The sequence below is a fragment of the Epinephelus lanceolatus genome, chromosome 23 (genome assembly GCF_041903045.1).
Source record: "Epinephelus lanceolatus isolate andai-2023 chromosome 23, ASM4190304v1, whole genome shotgun sequence".
Classification (NCBI taxonomy): domain Eukaryota; kingdom Metazoa; phylum Chordata; class Actinopteri; order Perciformes; family Serranidae; genus Epinephelus; species Epinephelus lanceolatus.
In genome coordinates, this window is record NC_135756.1 from 26,537,501 (window position 1) to 26,562,752 (window position 25,252).

At 39.7% G+C, this 25,252-nt stretch overlaps 1 protein-coding gene across 4 annotated transcripts in view; it reads right to left on the bottom strand.

Moving 5' to 3' along the window:
* Window positions 1-25,252, bottom strand: part of tfec (transcription factor EC) — a 67,167-nt gene that overhangs the window by 36,371 nt on the left and 5,544 nt on the right. For all 4 annotated transcript variants that reach the window (XM_078165219.1, XM_078165217.1, XM_078165220.1 and 1 more), the window contains exon 2: window positions 17,546-17,788. In XM_078165219.1, coding sequence (XP_078021345.1) covers window positions 17,546-17,767 — 222 coding nt within the window. In that variant the 5' untranslated portion in view covers window positions 17,768-17,788. The remainder of the gene's footprint in view (window positions 1-17,545; window positions 17,789-25,252) is intronic.

The following is a 25,252-nucleotide window of genomic DNA, read 5'->3' on the forward strand; positions in this document are numbered from 1 at the left end:
ATATCATAAGGAATTAACGTTATTTGTATTGTTTAATCCAAGATTTATGCTCTATATGGCTCCTAATCAGCTGTCCTACAGACTAGCTGTTTTTTTTTTTTTTTAACCTGCAACCTCAAGTTACTGTAAAACTCACAGCGGTTTCTTTAAGTGAGTTCTAGGAAACAATGGTATTTTGCCTCACATCGGTCTGTTTTGTTTATTGTGGCGCACGCTCTGCTGCGACAGCACGGACTGTACTCTTGCCCTGCTGCCCTCAGGACGCAGGTATAAAACGCTGAGGTGCAGAAGGGCTCGCTTCGGGAAAAGCCTGATTCCCGCAGCCATAGCTGCTCTGAACAACGGGCCCCGTTGATTGTGTCATGTTTATATGCTGTACATATGTCGTTGCTTTTTGTGTGCTGCTCGCCAGTGTGATGTGTTCTGATGGTGCCGGTGTTTGTGTGTCATTGTTTTTCATGCTGAGTCCAACAAATACAGTGCTGTGGAAAAGAATTTCCCCTTGGGGACAATAAAACTTAGCCTAACCTAAAGATTCATTATAAGATCTGTATTATGATTAGATTTATAGTGGCAGATATGTATCTAGATATGTACCATGCTGAATAACATATTGTATGATTAGTTAAACAGTATTCTCACCCAGGGCACTGTGTGTAGACAAAGTATGTACAAGTTAATGGTAGTGGACAAATTTGAGAACTTATGTTTTATTCGCTCTGGCAGAGGCGCCTGGTTCTCCTCCCGTTCAGACAGATTTCCATTTTTGAGATGACGACTGACAATTTGTGGAGCCTTCTGACACACAAAGTTTCTGATGACATTATTTTTGGCTCCCACACTCTTGGTGTGAAACTTTTCATTGAGGTCCTTTTTTCAAATTCTGATGACAAAAATGGCGACACTCTTTCAGGAGCCCGGTCTCACTCTAATGTCGACAAAATCCGATACTTGTGGCATCAGAAACCAACAAAAAAAGGCATCCTGTAATGTCGGCATGATACACGGTCAGTTGCCGTAATAGTTTACGTAATACGTAATGAGGCAGGACAAAGACGAATGTTAAGGCAGCGAAAGTCCAACTGGGGTGGGTGATAGGGGTGGTGGATGGGTCCAACAAGAACCGACTTTCACCCGAGAGAGCGATTCCGTAAGATTCTAAAGCCAAACCCTGTTCTTTTTTCCTAAACCTAACCTCATGTACCGACGTAGTATGTTTATTTTGAAAGAGACTGTACGTAAACGTTGAATTTCCTGTGAAAAGGGAAGTGTATCTTGAAAGAAGACAACTCATGTAACAAGCAGCACTTGACACGGTGTCCCAGAACGTCAATAACCAATGCACCCAGGGTACCTTGCACATCATATCTGGAAGTGGAGAGTCAATGACAATGTGTTGCTTCCATAGACGTATTGATGCTATACCATCACAATTCATCTGGCATGCTGTCATCGTCTGTCATTACATTTGTCTGTCACTCAGCCCTTCGTCATGTTTCGTTGCTCTGATTGTTGTCAGCCCATTAAATTGCATCCAGAGGCATTTTGGTCTACAGCCACTGATAACATCTCTTGGAAATCAAAAAAGAACTGAGGCTTCCAGACTTAAGTTGTATTTGTACTTTGGTCTGGCAATGTGAAGCTAAGTAAACAGCATCATTTCTGCTAACCTTGTAATAAAGGAGAACACCTGTAACCATGGTAACTGTAAACATCATTGGTAACAACAGTTGTAGCCTCAGAATGTTTGGAAGAGAGCAGAAACACCCAATTAAACAATTCGTCTTCTTGATTTGGCACAAAAATGTAACTTATTGTAGAACGCAGTTTATCCAACATTGTTTGTTGTGTGTCAGGGGTTCATGTGTAGGTGTAGGTGTGTAGGTTGGGCCTGTAATGGAGCAGAGGAGATTGATAGATGTCACTTGGTTCCTTGGTTCCAGCATGCTTTCAGTGGTTGTAACAAGACATTTGTCTTTCTTAGGAACTATTTAGCGCTCTGTGAGATTTACGTTCTTATGTGAGTACTCTGATTAATATGTTTTGAGCAAAATAAGCCATGATGTAAAATCAGACTTTCAGCATCCCCATATAGCCAGAATGAAATGATCCTTTGTTTCATAACCACATTTTCCCCCAACTGTGACAATTCAACTGCGAAACTGGCGGTCAAATCAGGTTTCTGAGGTCAACTATCTAGAGTCACCTCTAAAACTGACAATGTGACAAAAAGAGGTGCCAAAATTAACAGTGCTGTGAAAAAAGTGTCATGAAATAATAAAACAATTATTAATCTGTTAATTCACTTCTTTGCCTTTAAAACCCCAGATAGCATCTTTTTCACTTGCCATTAGATTTCAACGTCCTCCTCAGTGCCTTTGTTGTCTGTTTGTCCTTCATGAAAGGAGACCATGTAAGATCACTGACAGCCTTTGCTAACCTTTTGTCTCTCAAGTCCTTTTGGATGTGTTCTCTTCAAAGGGAGTCCCATGTAGCACCTCTGGCTGTGGGCAGCCCTGAAAGGTTATGTCCTCGGGCCACGTCTGTGTCACTGACGCCACTGGCTAAACACTGTGTCCCACTCTGACCTCCTTAATTTGGTGTGTGTCTGTGAAGCCTTGCCTATATCACGACTGCGGAGTGTCACTCAGCACGCTCATTTTTAATGAAAGCTATTGAAATAGCCTTATTTGAATGTGGTAGAAGACAAGAACACAGTATAACGTTTTAAACTCTTGCATGGGTGTAAGTACAGTGGATGTTCTTCAGCCAGCTATCCATCAAGTGTAAAATTCAATATGTTATGAAATACGTTTATGCATATTTTGACAAGTTATATGAGAAGGTTGATATGGATTTTGTGCTAAATATTAAGCTGTAGTTGGCAGCTGGATTGATTATATGATTATTGAACATAATGAGTCTATTTTTACAAAGTTCTCATAACTTAAAAGGAGTTTGAGACACTTGATTTTCCACAGTCTGAGCCAGTTTTCACGGGCCATTGGAAACGCTTTACTCAGTTTAAAATGAAGATAAACTACAGAGTCGCATCACTGCTTCTACATTTTTAAGAATTATATTGCACTTCTCTTTAAAATAACAGTAGGCCAGGATACACAACATGGGACCTTTTAATTCCAGTATATATAGTACTAATTATAGTTTTGTTCTCCTTTAGTTTCTGTGTGGCAAAAAAAACTAGTTGTGCAGTCTGCCTCAGAGGACAACTGTCTTTTAGCAGGCGACAAAAGGGGAGAGATGTTAACAAAGGGTCCTGATAAGATCATGTAGTAGCCACAAGACAAAAACAAGGACTCAATGATGTGACAAGCTTTTATTCCTGTTGTCTTTTGGCTTTAGGATGTATCACTGTAGATCATATCTTGTGGTTGCTCTTGTACCAGGAAGTTTTTAATGCAAGAGTATCCTAGTATAAATAATGGGAAAGTGAATCTAGGAAACTGATTGCCTTGAAAAAAAGGAAATATAACTATTAGTCTAAGTTTCAGTGTGGAAGATTTAGTGAGATTTAGCAGGGTTGGAAATTAGCACCAGCTACCAGCCAGACACTGGAAAAAATATGTGATTGGCTGCTAGACTAACTTGAGTCACCTGCCAAAAAAAAAGGTTATGTAGTGGCTGGTAAATTTTGGAATCCAACAGCCACAATGGCAGTGAATGGCGGTGAGGGCTGGAACCAGCTGAAACTTTTCCTGGTTAGAATTCCTTCAGTGTTGATTGTGAAAGTGGGTTTTCACCAGGAGCTGAATTATCCGCAGAGGTCTCTTCCTCTAAAGAAACAACTGGAACAGGTGTTTAAAACCATTAAAAATAATGAATAAAGCAGTTTCATGTTATAAATGTTGCTGCCTTGATAACATAGGATCCAGACATTCAGGAAGTTTTCACTAGGAGCCAAATTATCCACAGAGGTCTCTTCCTCTCCAAAATAAATGACAGTAAAAGAATGTGGCCAAAACGGTTACTGCACTCAAATTCAAAATACTGCCGCGAGTCGTGTCGGCCCCCCCGCCCCCTACAGATTCGAGGTTGCTGGACAGCGGCACGTTGGAGACTGATTTGTTTGCCCACGGGCGGCTGCCGTGGCAGGGCCGCATCACCGCGTCCTTGATCTTCGGTTTTCCAGCTGTACTATTGTTGTCGGTGAGATCAGTTTGTTATATGAACATTATTCCTTAGTCTCTGTGACACATTAGGAGGATTTTACGACTATTTGCTTTATATTTCTTACATATAGCTCCTTTAAACCGGTAAAACAATGAATAAATCAGTTTTACGTAACAACAAATCTTTTCCAATGTTGCTCATCACAGATGGGCTTCTAAGTACGGTGGCTGACACAAAAACGTGAAAAAAACGTTAACATGTATGGCCCTGTATAGAGCCAGTGTTTGGTTTGTTTGTTCTGTGCTACTGTAGAAACATGGCGGTGAAGATGGAGATCTTAAATGAAGATCCACACCCCATGTAGATATAAACAGCTCATTCTAAGGTTAAGAAAACACAACTATTCTTATTTCCAGGTGATTTTACAGTTAAGAAAATATACTTATTCTATTCAATCTCTGCCAATATATCCCCCTAAATCCTACACTCTGGACCTTTAAAACTTACATTTACAGTACTTATCTATTTTAACGTAGTTTGTTTAATAGATTTTTTTTTTAAAGTAAAATCAACTAGTCAGATTTTGCAGTGTATGCCTGTGTTCTGTGTATATCTACTGTATGAAAATTCCTTGTTTGACAATGAAGATTCCATGGGGGAAAAAATCACATTACCCTTGTGAAACGCTAAATGAAGTGTGTTATAATATGTCCCTTTATTTTGACTCTGCACTCTGTGTGTGCTCATATTCAGATGAATGTTTGATCAATTTCACTAATGCTTTTAGACCACTTCCTTTAAATTCCTCTTTGTTCTGGTACTGTTTACTGTGGAGTGACAGTACAGTTAGTGTGACTGCATTCAAGTGTACAGCACATGTCCTCTCAATCTCACACATACACATAAATGTGATGCTAAAATCTTCGTTTCTGATTAAGTATCCAAGGATACAAGCTGGATTTCCTCATACATAACAGTTTCGAACACATGGATCATAAACACACAGACACAGATACACACACAAACACACTAGGGGTTCCCGAATACCAATTATGTTGCTCTCGTTCCCCCCTCTGAGCTTATCTAGCCTCCGGGGGAGACCTCCAGCCCACTCCCTCCTTCTTCCTTAAGCACAGATCCCCAAACCCAGCGGGAAGCCTCTACTGGTCCCAACACACAGTCCCTGCTCACTTGCTCCCTGATGCACACTGTCCACTTCCCCAGCCACACACTAACACGACAACTCTCTACGCATTGTACCTTTTTTTTTTTGCCCCCTTTTGAATCCTATTAGCGCGTGAACTTAGTTTAACTGAAAAAGACTGTCGACTTCACTCAATTAGGCCTAATAGGATTAGGTTGCTGGTATGGGCCTGGAGGTTTAAATAGGAATGGAATTTTGGCAGACACCTGCTCCATCCACTGCATTAATCTTATAAAGGCTATGGAGTATGCAGGGGCCCCTGTGATGCCCAGGGTTGAACGGTTGGATGAATGGCTGTATTAGGTGCATGGGGTTTTAGGCCCTGGTGGCATCAGTGCCAGAGGAAGTGTGGCTCAGTGGTAAAAGAGTGCATCAGAGAATCAAAAGGTTAAAAGTACGGTTGGTAGCGACAACAGCCAAAACACATGCTGTTGACCAAGACATTACATCTAGTGTAGTACGCACTACACAGTTGTGTCGTTCTGTAAAAGTCGGTGCAGTCAGTGAAATTATTTCATGACAATATAACCATATCACTGGACTGATTCTTTTTGTGGGACCCACAGTATTGCATTTCCTTTCTAGAGAAATTATATAGCGGATCACCTCACTTTAGTTTACGAACTCCCCAGTCTGAACCCAGTCCTTCTCTACTGGGAGTTGCCGAAGAGGATGCACAACTGACCTAAACATTAATGCTCTGGCGTTTACTGCTCCTCTAGCTAGATATGCAGTGTTGCTGGGATGGAAAGGTGCTGCCCCATCAACACATTCTCAGTGGCTTGAGAACTTAAATCCACTGCACTTTATGTGATAATAATTTTACTAGATTTCTAGCATACTTTCAGGGCCCCAATGTGCTATGATTATGTTGAATATGTCACTGATTGTGTTATTTGTATAGATATTATTTACATTTTTGTATTCTCTTTTCTCCCTCATATCTATTGTAATTGCCATATTTGTTGTTATGCTCATTGGAACCACTTTTGGAACCCCCATTTTATTGATGTTTGTAAAGCTTACCGATAGACTGCAGAGTATACCTGTAATGACCAGTTGGGGTTGGTGGGAGTGGAAATCTGTCTCTGGTATATGCCAAAACATGGCCTGCCACTGTAAGAGTATACACACTGTACAATACTTTTTGGTTGAAGACTAATGAAAAGATAAAGTTACACTTCATTTCTCATCATACTAACATTTCAATCTGATCAACTTAATAATGTCAGCATTCAGAGTAAGTACATGGTGATTTACAGTCAGCTACAGCTGCTAATTGAATATGTTGAATACATTTAATTAACATTTCATATATGACGCAGCTCAATTCATTTCAGGTTGAAGCTACAGGTTGTGAACATCAATTAGGCACTGCAGCATTTATGCCCTCTCAACCAACAAAAGCCGAGCTTGAGTTTTTTAGTTGCAAATATTGAAAGGTAAACCTAATACAATATGGACCCCAGGAAGACTAGCTTGTCACCTAGGTGGCAGCTAATGGGGATCCTTTTAATAAATAAATAAATACGATTCAATAAGGAATTCAAAAGATTCAATGTTGGATCTGAATTTGATAAGTAGTTTGGAGTGGAGTATAGAATATATGGTTTGATGGGGGCTTTGCTGTTAAGATAATTACCATCAGTCATTGTCTCTTAATACACTGAGAACAATGGCCTTTTATCATGTCACTGATTGCTTTACTGCTTGGTCTTATCCACACGAAACCTTATCGCTTGTCCCATCCACCAGTGTAAGATAGACAGATAACACATTCTGAACTATGATTTCTGGCTTTTATCTTGCTTTGAAGGAGTGATGCAAATAAGTATGACTGTGTCTCCAGTACATACTGTAGATGTTAATTGATGTAGGAATCCAAAATCGAGTTGCCAAACTTTAAAAAAGTTGCTAAAGTGCAACTAAATTTGTAAAATTTCAGCATCACTATAACTTTTGAAAGAATAGCCCATTAACCATCAAAGTTAAAGAGCACACGAAGAACAAAATACCTTGGGCAAAGAAAAAAGCCAGCCCAAATGGCAAAGGTATAATCAGATTTTCAAACTTAACTTGCACAAATCAGTTAGGGGCCACAGACGCACTGTGAGGAGAGGGCTACACAGTATGCGCTATATTTCCCATCAGTTGATGGGGTCAGTCCAGATAACCATCATTAGCCCATTATGTACAAATCAGAAAGGGAAAACTGTAGATAAACAAGCAGACTTTGGCCCTGTTCAGACAGACAACAGCGCTATGTGAAAACACAAGCCTCCTCATTCTTTTCAATGGCAGTGTGACAGTAGCCCAGCCTCAGTGCCAGTACAGAGGGTTCTGGCCAAAAATACACAACACAAAGTAGCATCATTGTTTACAAATGCATGCCTGATGATCACTTTGTAACACTCTATTTATAGTATCTACTTGTGATCTTTGTGATGAAAGATAAAATTGTTGCTGCCATGATACTTTCCAGTGTTGTAAAATCCCATCTCATAGTACAACCCTGTTGCCTGCGAATCATGTTTATATAGTGCATAATTGTTTCCCCAGTGTCCTCTAACCTTAATCAAGTACTGCCAGTTTCTACATATAACCAAAAAGAAGTTAAAGGGGACCTACTCTTGTCATTTTCAGGTTCATACTTGTATTTTGGGTTTCCGCTTAAACATGTTTACACACTTTGATGTTCAAAAAACACTTAAATTTCCTCATACTGTCTGTGCTGAAACACCTGTATTCACCCTCTGCCTGAAATGCTTCATTTTAGTGTCTGTCTCTTTAAGATCCTTGCCCAAAAAAGTCCAGTCTGTTCTAATTGGTCAGCATTTTCAGGACTTCTGTACAGGGGCGCAGATGGGATTTTTGAACTGGGGGGGACCAAGCTGTCGGCGAATGATTCCAACTCAATTAGTTATTTTGTCAGTGCCATCTGTGCGCATGCTTCTGTATCTGTGCTCTCCATGCCTCTGTTCCGCCATTATAGCAAGGGAGAATCACTCTAATGGTGTAAAGTGACACTTTCTACCATGAATATTCACTAATAAAAGCTTCTAAACCAAAATCTCCACAACCGTCGATGTTTCAGCAGGAATGTATTTTGAAATCGGGGAGAAATTAACAACTTTCGCAACCAGGTTTACATGACTAACTGACATTAGCATGTTGCTGCATGTAGCAGTGTATATGATGTAAACAGTTGCAGTAGCATACCTGGAGCAGATGACCATATAAAGAAATCCGTCAAGAGCTGGTATTAGCTTGTCTTAAAAGTATGAGGCCTGAGGTTTTGGCTCAAAGGGATCATATTTTTTTTTTTTTTTTTTTTTTTTTTACTTAGGCCATGTTTAAAATAAGCATCCGACATATTTACATATAGGTCTCCTTAAAATCATGTAGTTGTTGCAAGCAGATATTGCATTGTCAGATTACGTATGTTTGCGAGAAATAAATACAGTGTCAGTGAACATTTTAGTGATAAGTTAAGTATCAACATTTTTGCAACTTGTCAGAGATGTTAAATAACAACATTTTCTCATTAAGTTCATTTAATTGACTGATGCGAAGTGAATGACACGAAATATGCACATTAAGTGGTGCAAAGGAAGCAAGTAGCACAATTTGGGTCAAGGCTTATTCAGTTTTCCTAGTTGAAAAATCTGAACTTTAGTGACCGATTCGTGCAGGGATAGCCAATCAGCATTGAGATCCTTCTGGGACATATGATGCTGAGGACATACCGGCATTCTTTCATCAGTTCAGCGATTTCATGTGCATCTGACTCAAGTTAAAATATTGTAGCGTTCAAACTTGTACTGCGCAGTCTATTTTTTTCCCTTTTCTTTTTTGACATGTATGTACACCGGCCTGTGTTTATTTATATTTTACAGGCAGAAAGAATTTTTTTTTATGTTCGCTTTGTCATCTTGCTGTCATCATCAACCTCCGCAAAGGTGTTATTCAGACTTCTGAAGTCTTCTGAAGAAGAGCAACTGCTCAAAATGTCACTTGTGGATGTGCTAATAATTGCGCTAAAGGAAGCTACAGTGTGCTGACCTTTGTTTATGTTTTCATTGTTGGGAATTAATCCATCATTGCGTAAATCAACAGAGATGTTTATGTGTATCTATGTGCAGCAAGAACAAGCTTGTTCCTTTACGACATCCTTAACTTGCTCACTACCATTAGTAGCATTAAGAAAGCATCAAACCAAGTGTATGTTTCAACAAATGCCCTAGAGTGTAGTTACTAATCACCATTCTTCCCAGGGGTGTCATACCAAGTCTCATACCAACACCTCACAATGTCTTTCCCGGAGGTCCCTCCATGTCTCTGGATGCTGTGAATAGCTATCTTGGTGGCCTTGAAACCCCCCGCCGCCCCACCTTGAGGGATTATGATATGTTTCATCCAGAAGTGGCCCGTGTTTTTGTTCTGCGTGTCAATTATCGAGACAGTCTAATGGCCTGATCTCTGCCATTGTAAGAACAATCAGCATAGGTGGAGGTCAAGGGTGAGCTGGAGGGGCGGCGATCTGTGTGTACGTGTGTGTTGTTAGGATGGAGTTATGTCCAATGTGAGACACTAAAGAACCGAACGTGGAACATTTAGAGGGCTATTCTGTCTAATCCGATTAGTGTCTTAGATAACCCTGCCATATCAGAAGGGGTCAGGGGAAAGACCTCTGTGGAAAATCTCTCCAAAAGAGAGTAGTTTCATCACCCAATTATGCAAAGGAAGATGGTATTTCTATCATAGGCAACATCAAAAGGAGGTTGTAATGGTGTCTAAATGTTATTTTGTTGAGCAAAGGAATTATGTATTCATTGCTGCTGATCTAAAATAAGATCTGTATGTATAAGGCCGGGTGCCATACTAAGACTGGATAATGAGATAGAAACCATTCATGTTAATCCTTTACCCTATTTGGAATTTTTACTGATTTTCTTTTTTTGTCATAATATCTCCAAAATATTTACAGAGAAGTTCTCTAATTTCAGAATGTTGGATGCGTCCGAACTATCAGTGAACATATGAAAACAGTGTTTCCTTTACATATGCTCAACGTTAGTTCCATACCAACAACATCAAAAAAAGCCTCCTTCATTAGCTTCCCAATTACACTACATATAGTTCTGCTTTTATAGGGGTGAACTGCAAAAAAAAACCCAAGTTAGTCCAATGTCCCTTTTGGGATAATTCCCTCAGGTGAACATAGAAAACACAAATTAAGTCTGAGGCTTCATTTGATTAGCTAATTTCATTTACAGTATGCTGTGTAAATTAGACGAGTTGCAGATAGGGTCAAAAATAGGTTTTGTGCAACTGACCTGCAAAACCAATGTCCCAAAACTATCGGCTGCTATTTACTAATTAGCGTTTTCTAGACAGATCTGATTAGCAAATATATATCAACCTAACTTCTCACTCTCTGCCAGCTGTGTGACCGTCTCACGATACCTACAGTGCTGATGAATGAAAGGTTCATGGATACATGGTAAACTGGAAATGGATTGTAAGTAGATACAGTGTACAAAACATAAATAAAAAGGAAGTTTCGTCAGTATTTTAAAGGCTTACTTCAGTATGTTAAACAGTAATATTTACATGTATAGAGCCAATATATTTTCACATCTGTCTGGGTGAATTAAGAGTTAAAGCAAAGCAGGGTTGGTGAATGTTGAAGCAGTGGAGAGATGAGCCGGGATGGATTTTGTGAGTTTTGTTTTGTTTCTGTTGTTGTTGTACAGGTCCGGCAGAAAATATAACAGTACTGCTAATTCTTAAACAGTTTCAGTTGGACGCTGCATCTCAACTGCTCACATGTGCCACCTGCTGGTTGTTGTTGTGCACTGCAGCTGCTCCTGGATCAATTATTTCACCCCCTTCACTGTGGCTGCAGCATTGAAATGAGTAACTTCTGTATGTGAAATGGTTAACAAAGGCAGCACAGGCTATTTCCACATATGTAATTAATTAGGCTATTAACTGTGTAATTACGAGATAAGGTGTCTAATGTTTTTTTTATCCAGTGAATGCAATGTGCTTCTGTAGAAAATAGTTCCGGGTCATGCAAGTTGGATCAAATGAAAAATCAAAATCCAATTTTTCGATTTGCTATTTTTGATGTGAGCATAAAATGAAAAATAAGAAAAACAAACCGTTTTTTGTATTTTTGAATTTGATTATTAAACGAATAATGAAAAAACTAATCTTTTTTTTCTTCGTTTTTTGATTTTTGATTTTAAATTGAAAATGGAATGAACGAATGATACACAGACCACTCTGGCTCCAAATGACATCATCACCAAGATGGCAGCGGCTGTATCTGGGATATTTTGGCTCCATCGTTATATAAAATCTATGGTATCTATCTATGTAATGAAATCAGGTTTACTACTCCAGGAAGTAGGCAAAGTCTTAGTAATGACCTAGCAACAGTAACAGCAACAGCTAATGTTAATGTTTTGTAGAGATTGTGGGATATCCTTAATCTGAATAAATACCACGCCAACACAATTCTGTCTTGTTGTAACTAAGATAAATTTCAGTGATGCGGATTGGGTACTCTCATGCTGATATGATCATGTTCTCAATGTCTAGTTGACCAATCAGATTGCCTGGATGGATCTACTTGTTGTATCTAAGTAATATATATTATGAAGTTATATATAATGTAAGGGACTCTGCTATGATCAAGCTGCATTTCAGGGTCATTGGGTTGAAAAATGGTTGACATGCTTACAGATTTTTATGTTATGTGACCAATGGATTCAGCTGAACTGAACCAGAACCTTACTGAACTGATATACCATGTACAGAATGAGTCGTAATTGCATGTGGTTGCTGGTGATAGCATGTGTGTTTTCCATTGACATGTTTAATGTTTCCAACACGTTGTTCCATCTATCTGAATCATCACACGGGACTTCTGTCTGTCTCCATCCCTCCATTCATTCATCCGTGCACTCAGTCCGGCGGGCAAACAGCAGTCCAGCCAGCCCAGGCGCTCAGCCAGTCCAGATGGGTGGTCCAAATCAATCACTGCTGCTCTCGCATGCTTTGGCCTGCTAGTGTCCCTGCTGCCCTGACACCCTGCTTTTTATCTGTGTTCTCTCAGTCTCTTGCATTCTTATTAGTTCTTCTCTTCCCTTGATGTTTTGTTTTGAGATTGAACGAATCTGCAAAAAGTGACGTTGTAAAACAAAACACTGTGGATTCGTCTTTGATTGCCACAGTGTGTACAAGCTGGCCAGCTGAATTGGTGGAAATTTTTGCATTGCATGCACCACCCCACAACACACTGAAGCTATGTGTCTGCTTCCACCGTGACTCACAGGCTCTGCCACGGATATTAGACGGACAAGCCTTGAGTTGTAGTGTTGCTGCTGTATGTGACAGCAGTTTCAGAACTTACCAGATTTGATTTTGAAACACGCTGCTGGCCTAACACCAAGCTGTTTGCGTGATTTAATACACTAGACTCTATGTACTGTGGTGTATACCAAGTTGTTTTTTTTTTTCATCATACAGAATGTAGAGCTGCAAGTTTCTGTGAATGTTGTGAAAAAGCTGACCTCCATATATTGTAAAGTCAGGGTTTGATGGCCATATAGACGGGTTTCCAAGCAACGTCATGCACATGAGGGGAGTAGAAAACAAATCAATTGAAAGCTTATAACTTTTGTACAGCAGTTGAACAGCAGAGTTCATACAGTTTATAGCAGGAGTGTACTGGTCATGAATGTTATGAATAATGTAGGGTGTGTGTTGTCATGAGCCCATCCCAGTTCTCACATCTAACTACTCAGGACAAGTTTTATACAATCCCTATTTAATATATATATATTATTTGCCCAGGACCAAGACTGAGTCAATGTAGGGTGGGGCTTGATTTCTGGGGGCGAATCAAACCTCTAAATCTTGGAACCCATTGGCTTTTGTTTGATGACAGTTTATCTCTTTATTAACTTTTTTAAATTCTTTTATCTGATTTCATACACAAATATCTTTTTATAGAGATTAGCTGTAAAATGACCAGCACACTGAAGAGGATGTCTCTGCCCATATATTCGCTGGCTACATCAGAATCCCTGAAATATTGGCCGTTGCACCCAGATTCTTATCGTCATCAGAATAGTCAACCTCTGCTGTGTCAAGAACTCTGAAATCCTTCAGGCTTTACTGTTAATTTTGGTTATGGTTATTATTTGATTATTAATCAAAATTCCAATTAATAGTTTAGTGTATTTTATGAGACTGACATCTTTAACTGGCTATCATTTTCCCTTTTCCGGGAATGGTGCCCCACAAGGTGATTTAATGTTGATTAAGTCACATTATTTAACATAATTTTTAATTATTATTAACAATTATTAATTGTTTCTGATAGCCAATTTACAACATTAATGGTGTCCCCTTGGTGAGGCCTAATATTGTTGTTCCCAACATAATTGGTGCCTCCGTGTGACGCCTAGAAATGTTGATCCCTGCATAATTGGTGCCTCCATGTGACACCCAATTTATGTTCCCAACAGAGGCAAATTTTACACAAGTGAACTGTAACTATAAAATTTAAGTATGTTCTACAAATTTTTTCCCTGCATCTGCACCTGCAAAGCACTAGTTGGCGGTGGGGTTTCTATGGAGTGCTGTAAAGTTTAGTTGATTCAAAACACACATTAAACATGGCTTAATAGAGACAGTTTCACACACTAGTGCACAAATTGGCTTCACTATAACTCACAGCACTCACAGACAAACAGTTGTCTTTTTCTGGACACATTTTCCCCACAAATACGACATGCTAATGTTATTAGCACAAGCCTATGGCATTTTACATTGTATAAATTAGCCTAGTGCCTAGCAATCTTTTCCTTACAACACACAAGGTTCACTGACAAAACAACTGTCACACGAAAACACATTTTCCAAACAAATGTAACATGCTAACATTATTAGCACAAGCCTATGGCTTTTTACATTGTATAGATAGGGATGAGCGAAGAATTCCTCTGCTCATATGAAGCCAGGATAAATCACAAACAAGACTTAAAATGCTATTTTGTTGAGGCTTTATTGTCTTCACAATTTATTGTATCTCATCTGTGAAATCAAAGTAAATTAAAGCTTTGTTTCCACTGAGGGAAATGGTTTCAGCTTACAAAAATAGACAGGAGGTCTGCGTCGTCGCAACGTGTAGTTACATTTCTGGGGAGGTGCATGTCAGGCTACGGCATTGATTCAACGCAGAAGTATAAATTCCGCCTTAAAATGAGCCTCTTCAAATGAGTCTGCCGTGTTGTTCTACAGTAGCCGGGAACGGACACATCAATTGCTGGCTCTAGGCAGGGCCATTTGCACTATCACATTAGCCACTGTAGTTCTCCTACATGCTTAGCACAGCAGAAGTTTTAGTTCTGCAACCTCACAGCCAGATGCCACTAAATTTTATGAACTAGACCTTTAATGTTCTGCTTAATGTTTCTTCTTCTTCTTCTTCTTCTTCTTCTTCTTCTTCTTCTTCTTCTTAATGGCATCATGATCTGTTGTTTTTATTTGGAGGAGGAATCTTCCACCCTTCGCCTTTACCTGCATCCACCTAACCTCTTTGACTCTGGTACTGGAGGGGGCAGCCTGTACCTTGAGGCTGGTATCGACTCACAAACACCCACACGCATTTCCTCATGCACACAAACACACACATCACACACCAGAGCAACTTTAGCACATGAAAGGCCTCCAACAGAAGAGAGAAAACATACTGCAACAATGCTTTGAAGTCTATCAGTCATCCATCTAATGTAGGGATGTTTTCTGTTCCTCCTCCTCTGATAGTCTGATTCATATCTCCCTTCCAGGAATTCCCTCCCCAAAGCCTGTACAGCCGATCTGGGAGTCATTTGGCTCCTTACACAATAGTATCCCAAACATCCAAAATTCAGTCTCACTTTTGCATCAAAGCAAAGCAGGAAAATAGATTTTTTTTTTAAAATCCCATATGAGGTCTGCAATCTTCGTGCAATCTGAAAGAAATGCACATACGCAAGAGCACATGAATACACACAGTATGCATGCATCCAGTGGCATACAGTAATTGCAGTAGCCAGTTATGGCTCAGTGATCTGTCAGCACATTGTGCAGGGTTTTTAGTTGCCTGGACAATGGCGCTACAATCCCTGGGGACTGAATTCCAAAGAAATGCCCCTTAACACACAGAGTTCATTCAGATGGGTCCTGACGTGTGTGAATTGCAGCAATATAGTCACAGTCAGGATCATATGTATAAGTGGCAGATGGTTATAAACATACTGTAAGCACACCAATGTATTGCTGCTGAGAGCAGCAATTGAGGAGAGATATCAGTAAACTAGGTAGCCTCGCTACAACACTGATCTTCACTTTAACAATCCTGTTTAGTAACCTTTTTATTTAAAGGCCTCTAAATGGCTGTGATGAGTGATGAGTAGACAACAATGTGTCATTGATGTTGTTTACATACAGCCAGCAGGCATGAGGAGGTTCACCAGAGGAGGCCCGCTGTGTTTACGACCTTGTTGGGTTTCATATTGATGACAGCTGATGCATTTAACGGAGCTCCGTAATTATATGTGTGACAACATTTTTTAACCTGACGCCTCAGTGATTATATACCTGTGGTGATATATGGGCTATTAGGGGAATTTTGTGGCAAACAAAAACTCACACTGATGGCGGAGGTGGTAGCTGTTTGCATTGTGATCACAGTTCTTTGTCGGAGCTCTGTATAAATGCAATGTAATGTAAAGCGATTGGGAGGAACAATGGGAGAGCAATGCACTTAAAAAAACAGAGCCACAGGGGAGACATAGCTGCCATTTGGAGATCAGTAATGTGTCGACAAAAGCTAGATAGGGATACTTACTGATCCTTACAGAATATTTTAACACATTAATGTAAAATAATATGTAAATAAAACACAAATGCAAGTGTGTCTTACATATATATATTGTGTTTTTATCAGTAAGTGTCTTTAAACTTGGTCCACTTAGAGAACAAGCTCTATGGATGGCAGATGGTTCAATGCATTGGCTGAGACTTAAATATCTCATCAACCATTGGATGGATTGTCATGCAATTTTAATGTCTTTCTCACTATAAGCTGTAATAACGTTTTTTTTTTCTTAAGTATTTATCTAGTGCTATTATCAGAACTTACTTTTAACTGGTGTTACTTTTGGTTTGATTGGTGTATGACCAAATACCTGCAACTGCTGACATTTTTAATCAGCACAACCTCAGGCGCACTTTCTGTTTTTTGGTAACTAGCATATGTTTGCATGTTAATGTGCTAAACTAAGCTGTTGAGTAAGGTAAATCATACATAACTAGGTAGTAATTATGATGTTTACTGGGTGGGGCATCCACCCCGATATTTGAATAAGTTTTAGAAAAAATATAGAGAAAAAAATGTACCATATTACGAGAGTCAACCACGCACCACCATCCAAAATAACCATCAGCAAATGTAATCGTAATCATAAATAAACTTAACTGATTGCTATTATTATTACAACTGGAGCTAATATTACATTGCACTGCAGTTATGTGTGTGTTTTGTCCAAATGGCATTGCCATACCCCAGCAGGGGCCATTGCTTGACTGCTGTACAATCCATTTCAAACACTGTACTGTCTCTTTATCTCATTCATTTTAAATGTACTTTAAAAAATCTGAAAACTAGCATGTAATATGAGTGTTATGTAGGCTATATCACTGTCTATTGTTACAGGTTTTGTACAGTGTTAGTGGCTAATGTATGTCATAAAAACAGTCATAGTGTGTGCACATTTTCCCTGTGGCCCTTGATCACGTGCTGGCTCCCCACATTAAAACTTTGAGAACGCATGATCTAATATTTGTTTGAAAATGCTTGAAAATTGTTAGTGAAGTTGTTAAGTTCTAAAAATTTCTCCTAGGGCAAATTCCCCTGAGATCCCCCCTGGAGGGTTGGGTCGCAAAAGGTGTTGATTGAAAATGCCCCCCACGACCACCACCACCAATGTTAAATGGGTGATTATGGCCCTGGTGCATGATACCGTCGTCAGTACAGCCTCACTAATCTGCTAGCATGGCTGGAGACCCTCAGTGTTGTTGCTATATCATGATACATGCTGTGATTCTAGTTTATACAGTGTTCACCTGACATTTTTTGTGGCCACCTACCTTCCATGTGTTCTGGGATTGGCACCAAACAGGGATGTGTGCTCTGGTGTAGGCTCCACCATAGGGACGCTGAGAGCAGGACCGATAAACGGCGCTGCTAGGCCGAGGGTGGCAGAACTGAGGCCAGCTATGTGAATGTGGTCCAGAATCATAGAAACCCTCTCCGTCATCTCTCTGACTACTCGTCCACTGGTTGTCCGAGCTGGAGTTTGACTGGAACATGTCTGACGACCGTAAATGGATCTAAACAACAAAAACAAGAAATGACAATTAGTCATAATATTAACCAATTGTGTAACAAAATTGTTCTATCCTTATTACATCATGACTCATTGCTGAATTTCAGTGGCTATTTGTAGAAGAGAGGAAACAAGAGAGCAGGACGGAGATGGACTGGTGGATGTGGTTGCATGTGTGCTGGTTTGCACATGTTAATGTTGGTTAGAGAAATGTGTTAAACCAGTTACCGTACTTCAGACAGCTGTACATTAGAGCTGATGACAATGGTTGACATGTTTTGACTGGTTGCTGATCTTAAAAGCTGGACAGTTTCTTATAAAAGCCTTAATGAAGACTGACTTTCAGCCCTATTAGCACATGTTAGTCACAGGCTCAGGCGTCTGTCATGTCCACACTATTTACTTATGTTCTCTGTAGCCATGTATAGCAGGACTCTTAATTGTCTCTTATCAGAATTGAGAACGTTATGTTTGATTGCAGAATTTTCCTTTAAGCTATTTTGGTGTTTTGGAAGTGATCCACTTTCATTTTGAAATGAATAAATGAGCCCTCATTTGATTTGATATATACAATTTTAATATTTCCATCATGAAGTTAATGATCGGACAAAGTTGATTGCCCATTTAGCTGAAGTAACAACAAGCAGCATGCCTCAGATCAAAGCGTCTTGTAGACGTGACTTAACCAGAATCAGTTGATGTATAATCAAAAGGTTATTTCATTGGGAAGAAATTGCTGCCAACCATCCTTTTGTGTCAATTTTTACTGATATCATCCATTCAGCTAAATATGGCCAAAAAGTTTTTTCTTTGTCACAAAACATCAGAGTAGTGCCCATTTTTGTGATATTAATGTTCTTTTTTCTTCATTTTTGACACTGAATACAGTAATAGGCAAAAAAAGAGTCAAGTCTGAGGTAAGGATAAGCAAAAACGGAAAGTAGTACCGATGTACAGTACAGGCCAAAAGTTTGGACACACCTTCTCATTCAATGTGTTTTCTTTATTTTCATGACTATTTACATTGTAGATTCTCACTGAAGGCATCAAAACTATGAATGAACACATGTGGAGTTATGTACTTAACAAAAAAGGTGAAATAACTGAAAACATGTTTTATATTCTAGTTTCTTCAAAATAGCCACCCTTTGCTCTGATTACTGCTTTGCACACTCTTGGCATTCTCTCCATGAGCTTCAAGAGGTAGTCACCTGAAATGGTTTTCCAACAGTCTTGAAGGAGTTCCCAGAGGTGTTTAGCACTTGTTGGCCCCTTTGCCTTCACTCTGCGGTCCAGCTCACCCCAAACCATCTGGATTGGGTTCAGGTCCAGTGACTGTGGAGGCCAGGTCATCTGCCGCAGCACTCCATCACTCTCCTTCTTGGTCAAATAGCCCTTACACAGCCTGGAGGTGTGTTTGGGGTCATTGTCCTGTTGAAAAATAAATGATCGTCCAACTAAACGCAAACCGGATGGGATGGCATGTCGCTGCAGGATGCTGTGGTAGCCATGCTGGTTCAGTGTGCCTTCAATTTTGAATAAATCCCCAACAGTGTCACCAGCAAAACACCCCCACACCATCACACCTCCTCCTCCATGCTTCACAGTGGGAACCAGGCATGTGGAATCCATCCGTTCACCTTTTCTGCGTCTCACAAAGACACGGCGGTTGGAACCAAAGATCTCAAATTTGGACTCATCAGACCAAAGCACAGATTTCCACTGGTCTAATGTCCATTCCTTGTGTTTCTTGGCCCAAACAAATCTCTTCTGCTTGTTGCCTCTCCTTAGCAGTGGTTTCCTAGCAGCTATTTGACCATGAAGGCCTGATTGGCGCAGTCTCCTCTTAACAGTTGTTCTAGAGATGGGTCTGCTGCTAGAACTCTGTGTGGCATTCATCTGGTCTCTGATCTGAGCTGCTGTTAACTTGTGATTTCTGAGGCTGGTGACTCGGATGAACTTATCCTCAGAAGCAGAGGTGACTCTTGGTCTTCCTTTCCTGGGTCGGTCCTCATGTGTGCCAGTTTCGTTGTAGCGCTTGATGGTTTTTGCAACTCCACTTGGGGACACATTTAAAGTTTTTGCAATTTTCCGGACTGACTGACCTTCATTTCTTAAAGTAATGATGGCCACTCGTTTTTCTTTAGTTAGCTGATTGGTTCTTGCCATAATATGAATTTTAACAGTTGTCCAATAGGGCTGTCGGCTGTGTATTAACCTGACTTCTGCACAACACAACTGATGGTCCCAACCCCATTGATAAAGCAAGAAATTCCACTAATTAACCCTGATAAGGCACACCTGTGAAGTGGAAACCATTTCAGGTGACTACCTCTTGAAGCTCATGGAGAGAATGCCAAGAGTGTGCAAAGCAGTAATCAGAGCAAAGGGTGGCTATTTTGAAGAAACTAGAATATAAAACATGTTTTCAGTTATTTCACCTTTTTTTGTTAAGTACATAACTCCACATGTGTTCATTCATAGTTTTGATGCCTTCAGTGAGAATCTACAATGTAAATAGTCATGAAAATAAAGAAAACGCATTGAATGAGAAGGTGTGTCCAAACTTTTGGCCTGTACTGTACATTCACATGCACTGCTTTGCTTGGTGCTTTTAATTAACTTGAGATATTCAGACTTTCTTTCAGCCTACAAAAGATGCATGAAAAGGTCTAGCATTGAGAATCACTGGTGCCATGATACAAATTAAAACATACCACTTAATTTCTTCGTTGAAGGCTGAAATAAAGGTGACAGGCCACGTTTGGAACACACTGGAGAAACTTGCCCAGAAGTGGTTAAGATAGGGGGGTAGTTGTCAATAGCCGATGGTCCCAGGGGGAGCCAAGGGCACAAGTGTGAAAGTAAGTAAGCACTTCATATCTAAATTACAATATCTGAGTGCAAATTAGCTGTCACTGCCACTGGAGTACTAATGGAGAATACATGCAAAATAGGAGACTCATACATTTGCTACAATGCAGAACTGATTGAACACAAAGAGGATGTGTGTGATTATAATCTCCGAGTCTAGATTCTTTTCTCTTTCCTTATGAGGTTAGGTTAATTGGCGAGGCGTACGGCTGCCTGGCCGTCCAACCATGGTGCAAACAGTGTTTAATTGCCTTTATTCTGTCGCCAACATTGCAGAATACCTTTTCTGCAGAGTTTGCCAGCCGGTTCTAGGCACTGCGTTAAAAAATGTGTAGATGACGTGGGCATGAGAAAACAGGTTTTTGTACATGTAGAGAAAGGGTTTTGTCCACCTAGCTGCATTCCTCCAAGAATGGTCATTTGGAACAAGTGGCTCGTCTGTGTGGGTTTAGCCTGAGTCTTTGTCTGTGGTTTGTGAGCGTCTCTGTTTGCCCATGAGCAAGGCATCTTTCTTAAATAACAATTAACTGGCTTAGCACACGAAGAGTGTTTTATGGGTAAGAGAATGCCATTCAACTTGGCTTTTGTCACCCAGTTACTCCTGCTCCATGTTATCCCATAAAGTGTGTATTTAGATGGAATGGCTCAGGGTCAGAGATGAAATATGTACCTGAAGAGATTATATTTGAATTTGCCAGCCCATACTGAACCACTGACTTTCAAATGAGTATTTTAAAAGGATCTACTCAGGATTTCATCACCTGATCAACCATGTCTCCTTTAAAGTACGTGTGTATTACTAAATTGCATCCATAATTTCACTGTGATAATAACATAATTGCTGTAGCACTGGTTAAGGTAAGGGAAAGATTGTGATTTTGGTTAAACTCAGCACTAGGTTTCCCTTTTTTACCCCAGGGGTTTAAGATCAGTGTGAGCTTTGGTATGAACAGTGAATACAGGTTTTTATAATACCTGCAAGTTTAACCACATACTCGTCATCATTCGTCATCTCCAGTGTGAAATATTGCAGCTTCACTTTGTTTACCTGAGTTAACAATGACAGCCACAAACGTATTTACATTAAACCAGCAGTATAGTATGAATGATTAAATGCAGATTCAAATTGAACCCATGTTCATTATCTCACATCATACACACAGATTGTGTGTGTGAGTGTTGTAAGTGAGGAATGTTAATCCACTGTTGGCAGCATTGGAAGAGGCAGCTGCCCTCCACTTTCCATTCAGCGAATAAAAATCCTTTGTGGCTTTAAGCTGCGACAATTACATCAATTAAGCGAGTAATTGATCGAAAGAAAATGAATCAGCAACTATCTTGATAATCAATTCATCGTTTTAGTCATTTTTCAAACAAATATGTAAAACATTTACTGGTACGTTATTCTTAAATGTGAGAATTTGCTGCTTTACTTTGTCATATATGATAGTAAATAAAGTTTGTTGGACAAAAGAAGCAAATTGAAGATGACACTTTGGGATCTGGAAAATTGTGTTGAGCATTTTGACATTTTATAGACTAAACCATTAGTTGATTAATGAAAATGTGATGATGATTAGTGAAAATTATTGGCCGATTAGTCAATAATGAAAATAATTGTTAGTCACAGCCCTGTTGTAGCTGAATCTCAGGTAAAAAAGTACAATAAAATGATATTTGTTAGCTGTAGGTAATCTTATTTAACATAGTCTGGCCTACATCTGGTTAATTGGAAGCTGGTCCTCAGAGTCTCAGGTGTCCTCTTCTCTACCTTCATTACCTCAGCTAATGTGGCCCATTGTTGACTGTATGTTGATACCACCTCCCTTTGATTCCATGGTTGTTCAAAAAGTGTTACCCCTATCTGGGCCTTTTTCACTTGCTTTTAATCCAACTGAGAGCTGACAGTAGAACTAAATGCCTCCTGCTGCTCTGAAGATGGAGCAGATATACAAAGCCTTGGAGCCACCGGAAGACAACCGGAAACAGGGCTGCGCTGCTCATGCTTCTTTACATAAGGCTTCAGGTCTGCCTCACCGTCTCTGTGTTCTGACCTGTTCATTTGTCATCAGTGAGAAAACTTTGTCTAGATGGGCTACATATTATACTTTGAAAGCGACATTAATTGTAAGGCTTTGGTCTCTTTTTGTCTGTTTTTGCTATCTAGCTATTGGATACAGAATGTCAATGATTGATCACCTATCAGTTAATCACAAAGTCTGCCACAATACAATTTGGATTCCATTTAATTCAGAAGCCTGCTGTCAATATGAGACGATATCAGTTTGAATGTTGTTGCATCTTAACTCTTAACAACATTTTACTGTTCAAGGAGCGTAGCATACATTACATTCACTAGTCTCGTAATATTCTAGCGACATGAGCTTCCACGCTGCGCTCTAGTGATGTGACGTTCGTGAACGAGCCGAGTCTTTTAACAGGCTCTTTGAAGTGAACAAGTGAACCAGCTCTTTAGAGTGAACGAGCCAGTTCCTAGTTTAACCCACTAACCCACTAACCCACTATCCGCTAGCACAAAAAAACAAAAACAAACGAACCCCATCTTTGAACCGGCTCTTCAAAGTGAACAAGAGCCAAAGAACCAGCTCTCACAAGTGAACGAGAAATCCTGTCACTACTGCCCTCTCTCTGATTCTAAGTACAGAATATACACTCTGAGAGTGATCGCCACCTAGTGACCTTTTAGGCCAAAACCCATGTCATTAATTAACATCAGGATTAACTCAGGAAAGTATTTATCATTAAGAATTAACAGTATAAATGTCAAGATATGGAAATGATGACACATATGTCATAAGAATAAAAGAAAAAGCGTACCTTAAAGATGACAATTTGTATCGGTGTTTCCACTTTGCATCTATAATATTGTTTAGTGAATCAATATATCAATCCAGATTGATGTATAATTACAGCCATAGTTGATGACTCTATAAAAAAATACTTTGAATCCCACCAAGTGTTGTCTAGAGGTTGTCTGGTTTAACCAGATATCCAAAAGCTAATGCTAATGCCAAACTACTAGCTTCAGCACTAGCCAGCAGCCAGTACTTTCCCAGAACATAAAAACAACAGTCATGTACTTTCTAAACCATGTTCTTTATAAATGTGGAAGTGAAACATTGACAGATTTTCTGGGCTCATCTGTCCCTGCTTAGCAGTTGTCTCAGTGGTTGGACCATCTACAGTAAACAAAAATCCCAATCATGTAGCTGTGGTATGCTTATTATCTTCAGCAAAACCAGACTCAGTGTGATGTGGAGACATTAGTGTAAGCTATTTGATGTTGACTTGATAGCAGTATTTGCTGTTGAAGACAGCAGCTGTTTTTGTTGATGGAATGAATGATGGATGAAATGGTTAGGTTTTTTGAGTGCTTGTTGAATAGCAATAAATGTTCATATTTTTAAAGGGAAATTTTGGTTTATTTCAACCTGTCTCCTATCGTCCTAAATTTGTTTCAAGTGACTAGTGACATAAAAATAATAGTTAGCATGTTAGCTGTTAGCCTAGGCACGGTATGAGATCGCTGCTTGTTCTCGCGATATATTTCGGCCGCGTTTTGGAAAGCAGAGCTAGATGGTAAACAAACATGGTAGCACACTGGTAAGGTAAGACAACACGTTTACATGCCGTTTTCTATATGTTCTCTGACATTTATCCTAACGATATGAGGCGGTCTTTGTGGAAAAAAGCTTGTTTAGTGGACTAACTTTGCACTTGAAGTATGCCCTTTCACTTACGTTTTAACGGGTCTGACGCTACTATCCGCCCCGGCTGTATCTAGGCTAACGGCTAGCATGCTAACTATTATTTTTATGTCACTAGTCACTTGAAACAAATTTAGGACGATTGGAGACGGGTTGAAATAAACCGAAATTTCCCTTTAAGCGATGGCTTTTTTTAATTAGAATTTGAATTATGTTGTTTTTTTTATTGCTCAAATACCTAATTTACTTGGATTTTTGTCACCTTTTGTCACAAATGTTACGTATCCATGATTTGCAGAAATATACAATGCAAACATTTATTCAGGCGACTGGGTTTTGTCCAATAATATTCATAGAAGATTCCTTGAATTGTGTAACCCAACCATCTATCTGTATGTCTGTCCATCTGTCTGTCTGTCTGACTGTCTGTCCATGTTGCACACTTAACAAATCCTCACCCACAAGGAGAAAGGAAGTTTGGAGTATCATTGCTGAGGATTTTCTGAGTGTCTGTGTCACAGATGAGAAAACACACACACACACACACACACACACAGACGTCCGCCTCATTAAAACCTTTCCCATAGATGTACTACTTTGTACAGCTCTCCACTCATCATCACCTCCAATCTGCTCAACCCTTGCCTCCCTTTGAGCTCCACTATTTATTTTCATCAAGGCCTCTCTCTTTCTCTCTCTCTTCTTTCTCTCTATTTCTCTCTCTCTGTCCCTCTCATCCACAGTGGGCTTTGTCGCGGGGCTGCCATGTATTGAAGCACCTATTTATTTGCTTTTTCACCACTAATTCTCTCTTATTGTCCCTCCTGGCGTCCCATTGCGCCGGGAACAAGGCCACTGCGAGAGTT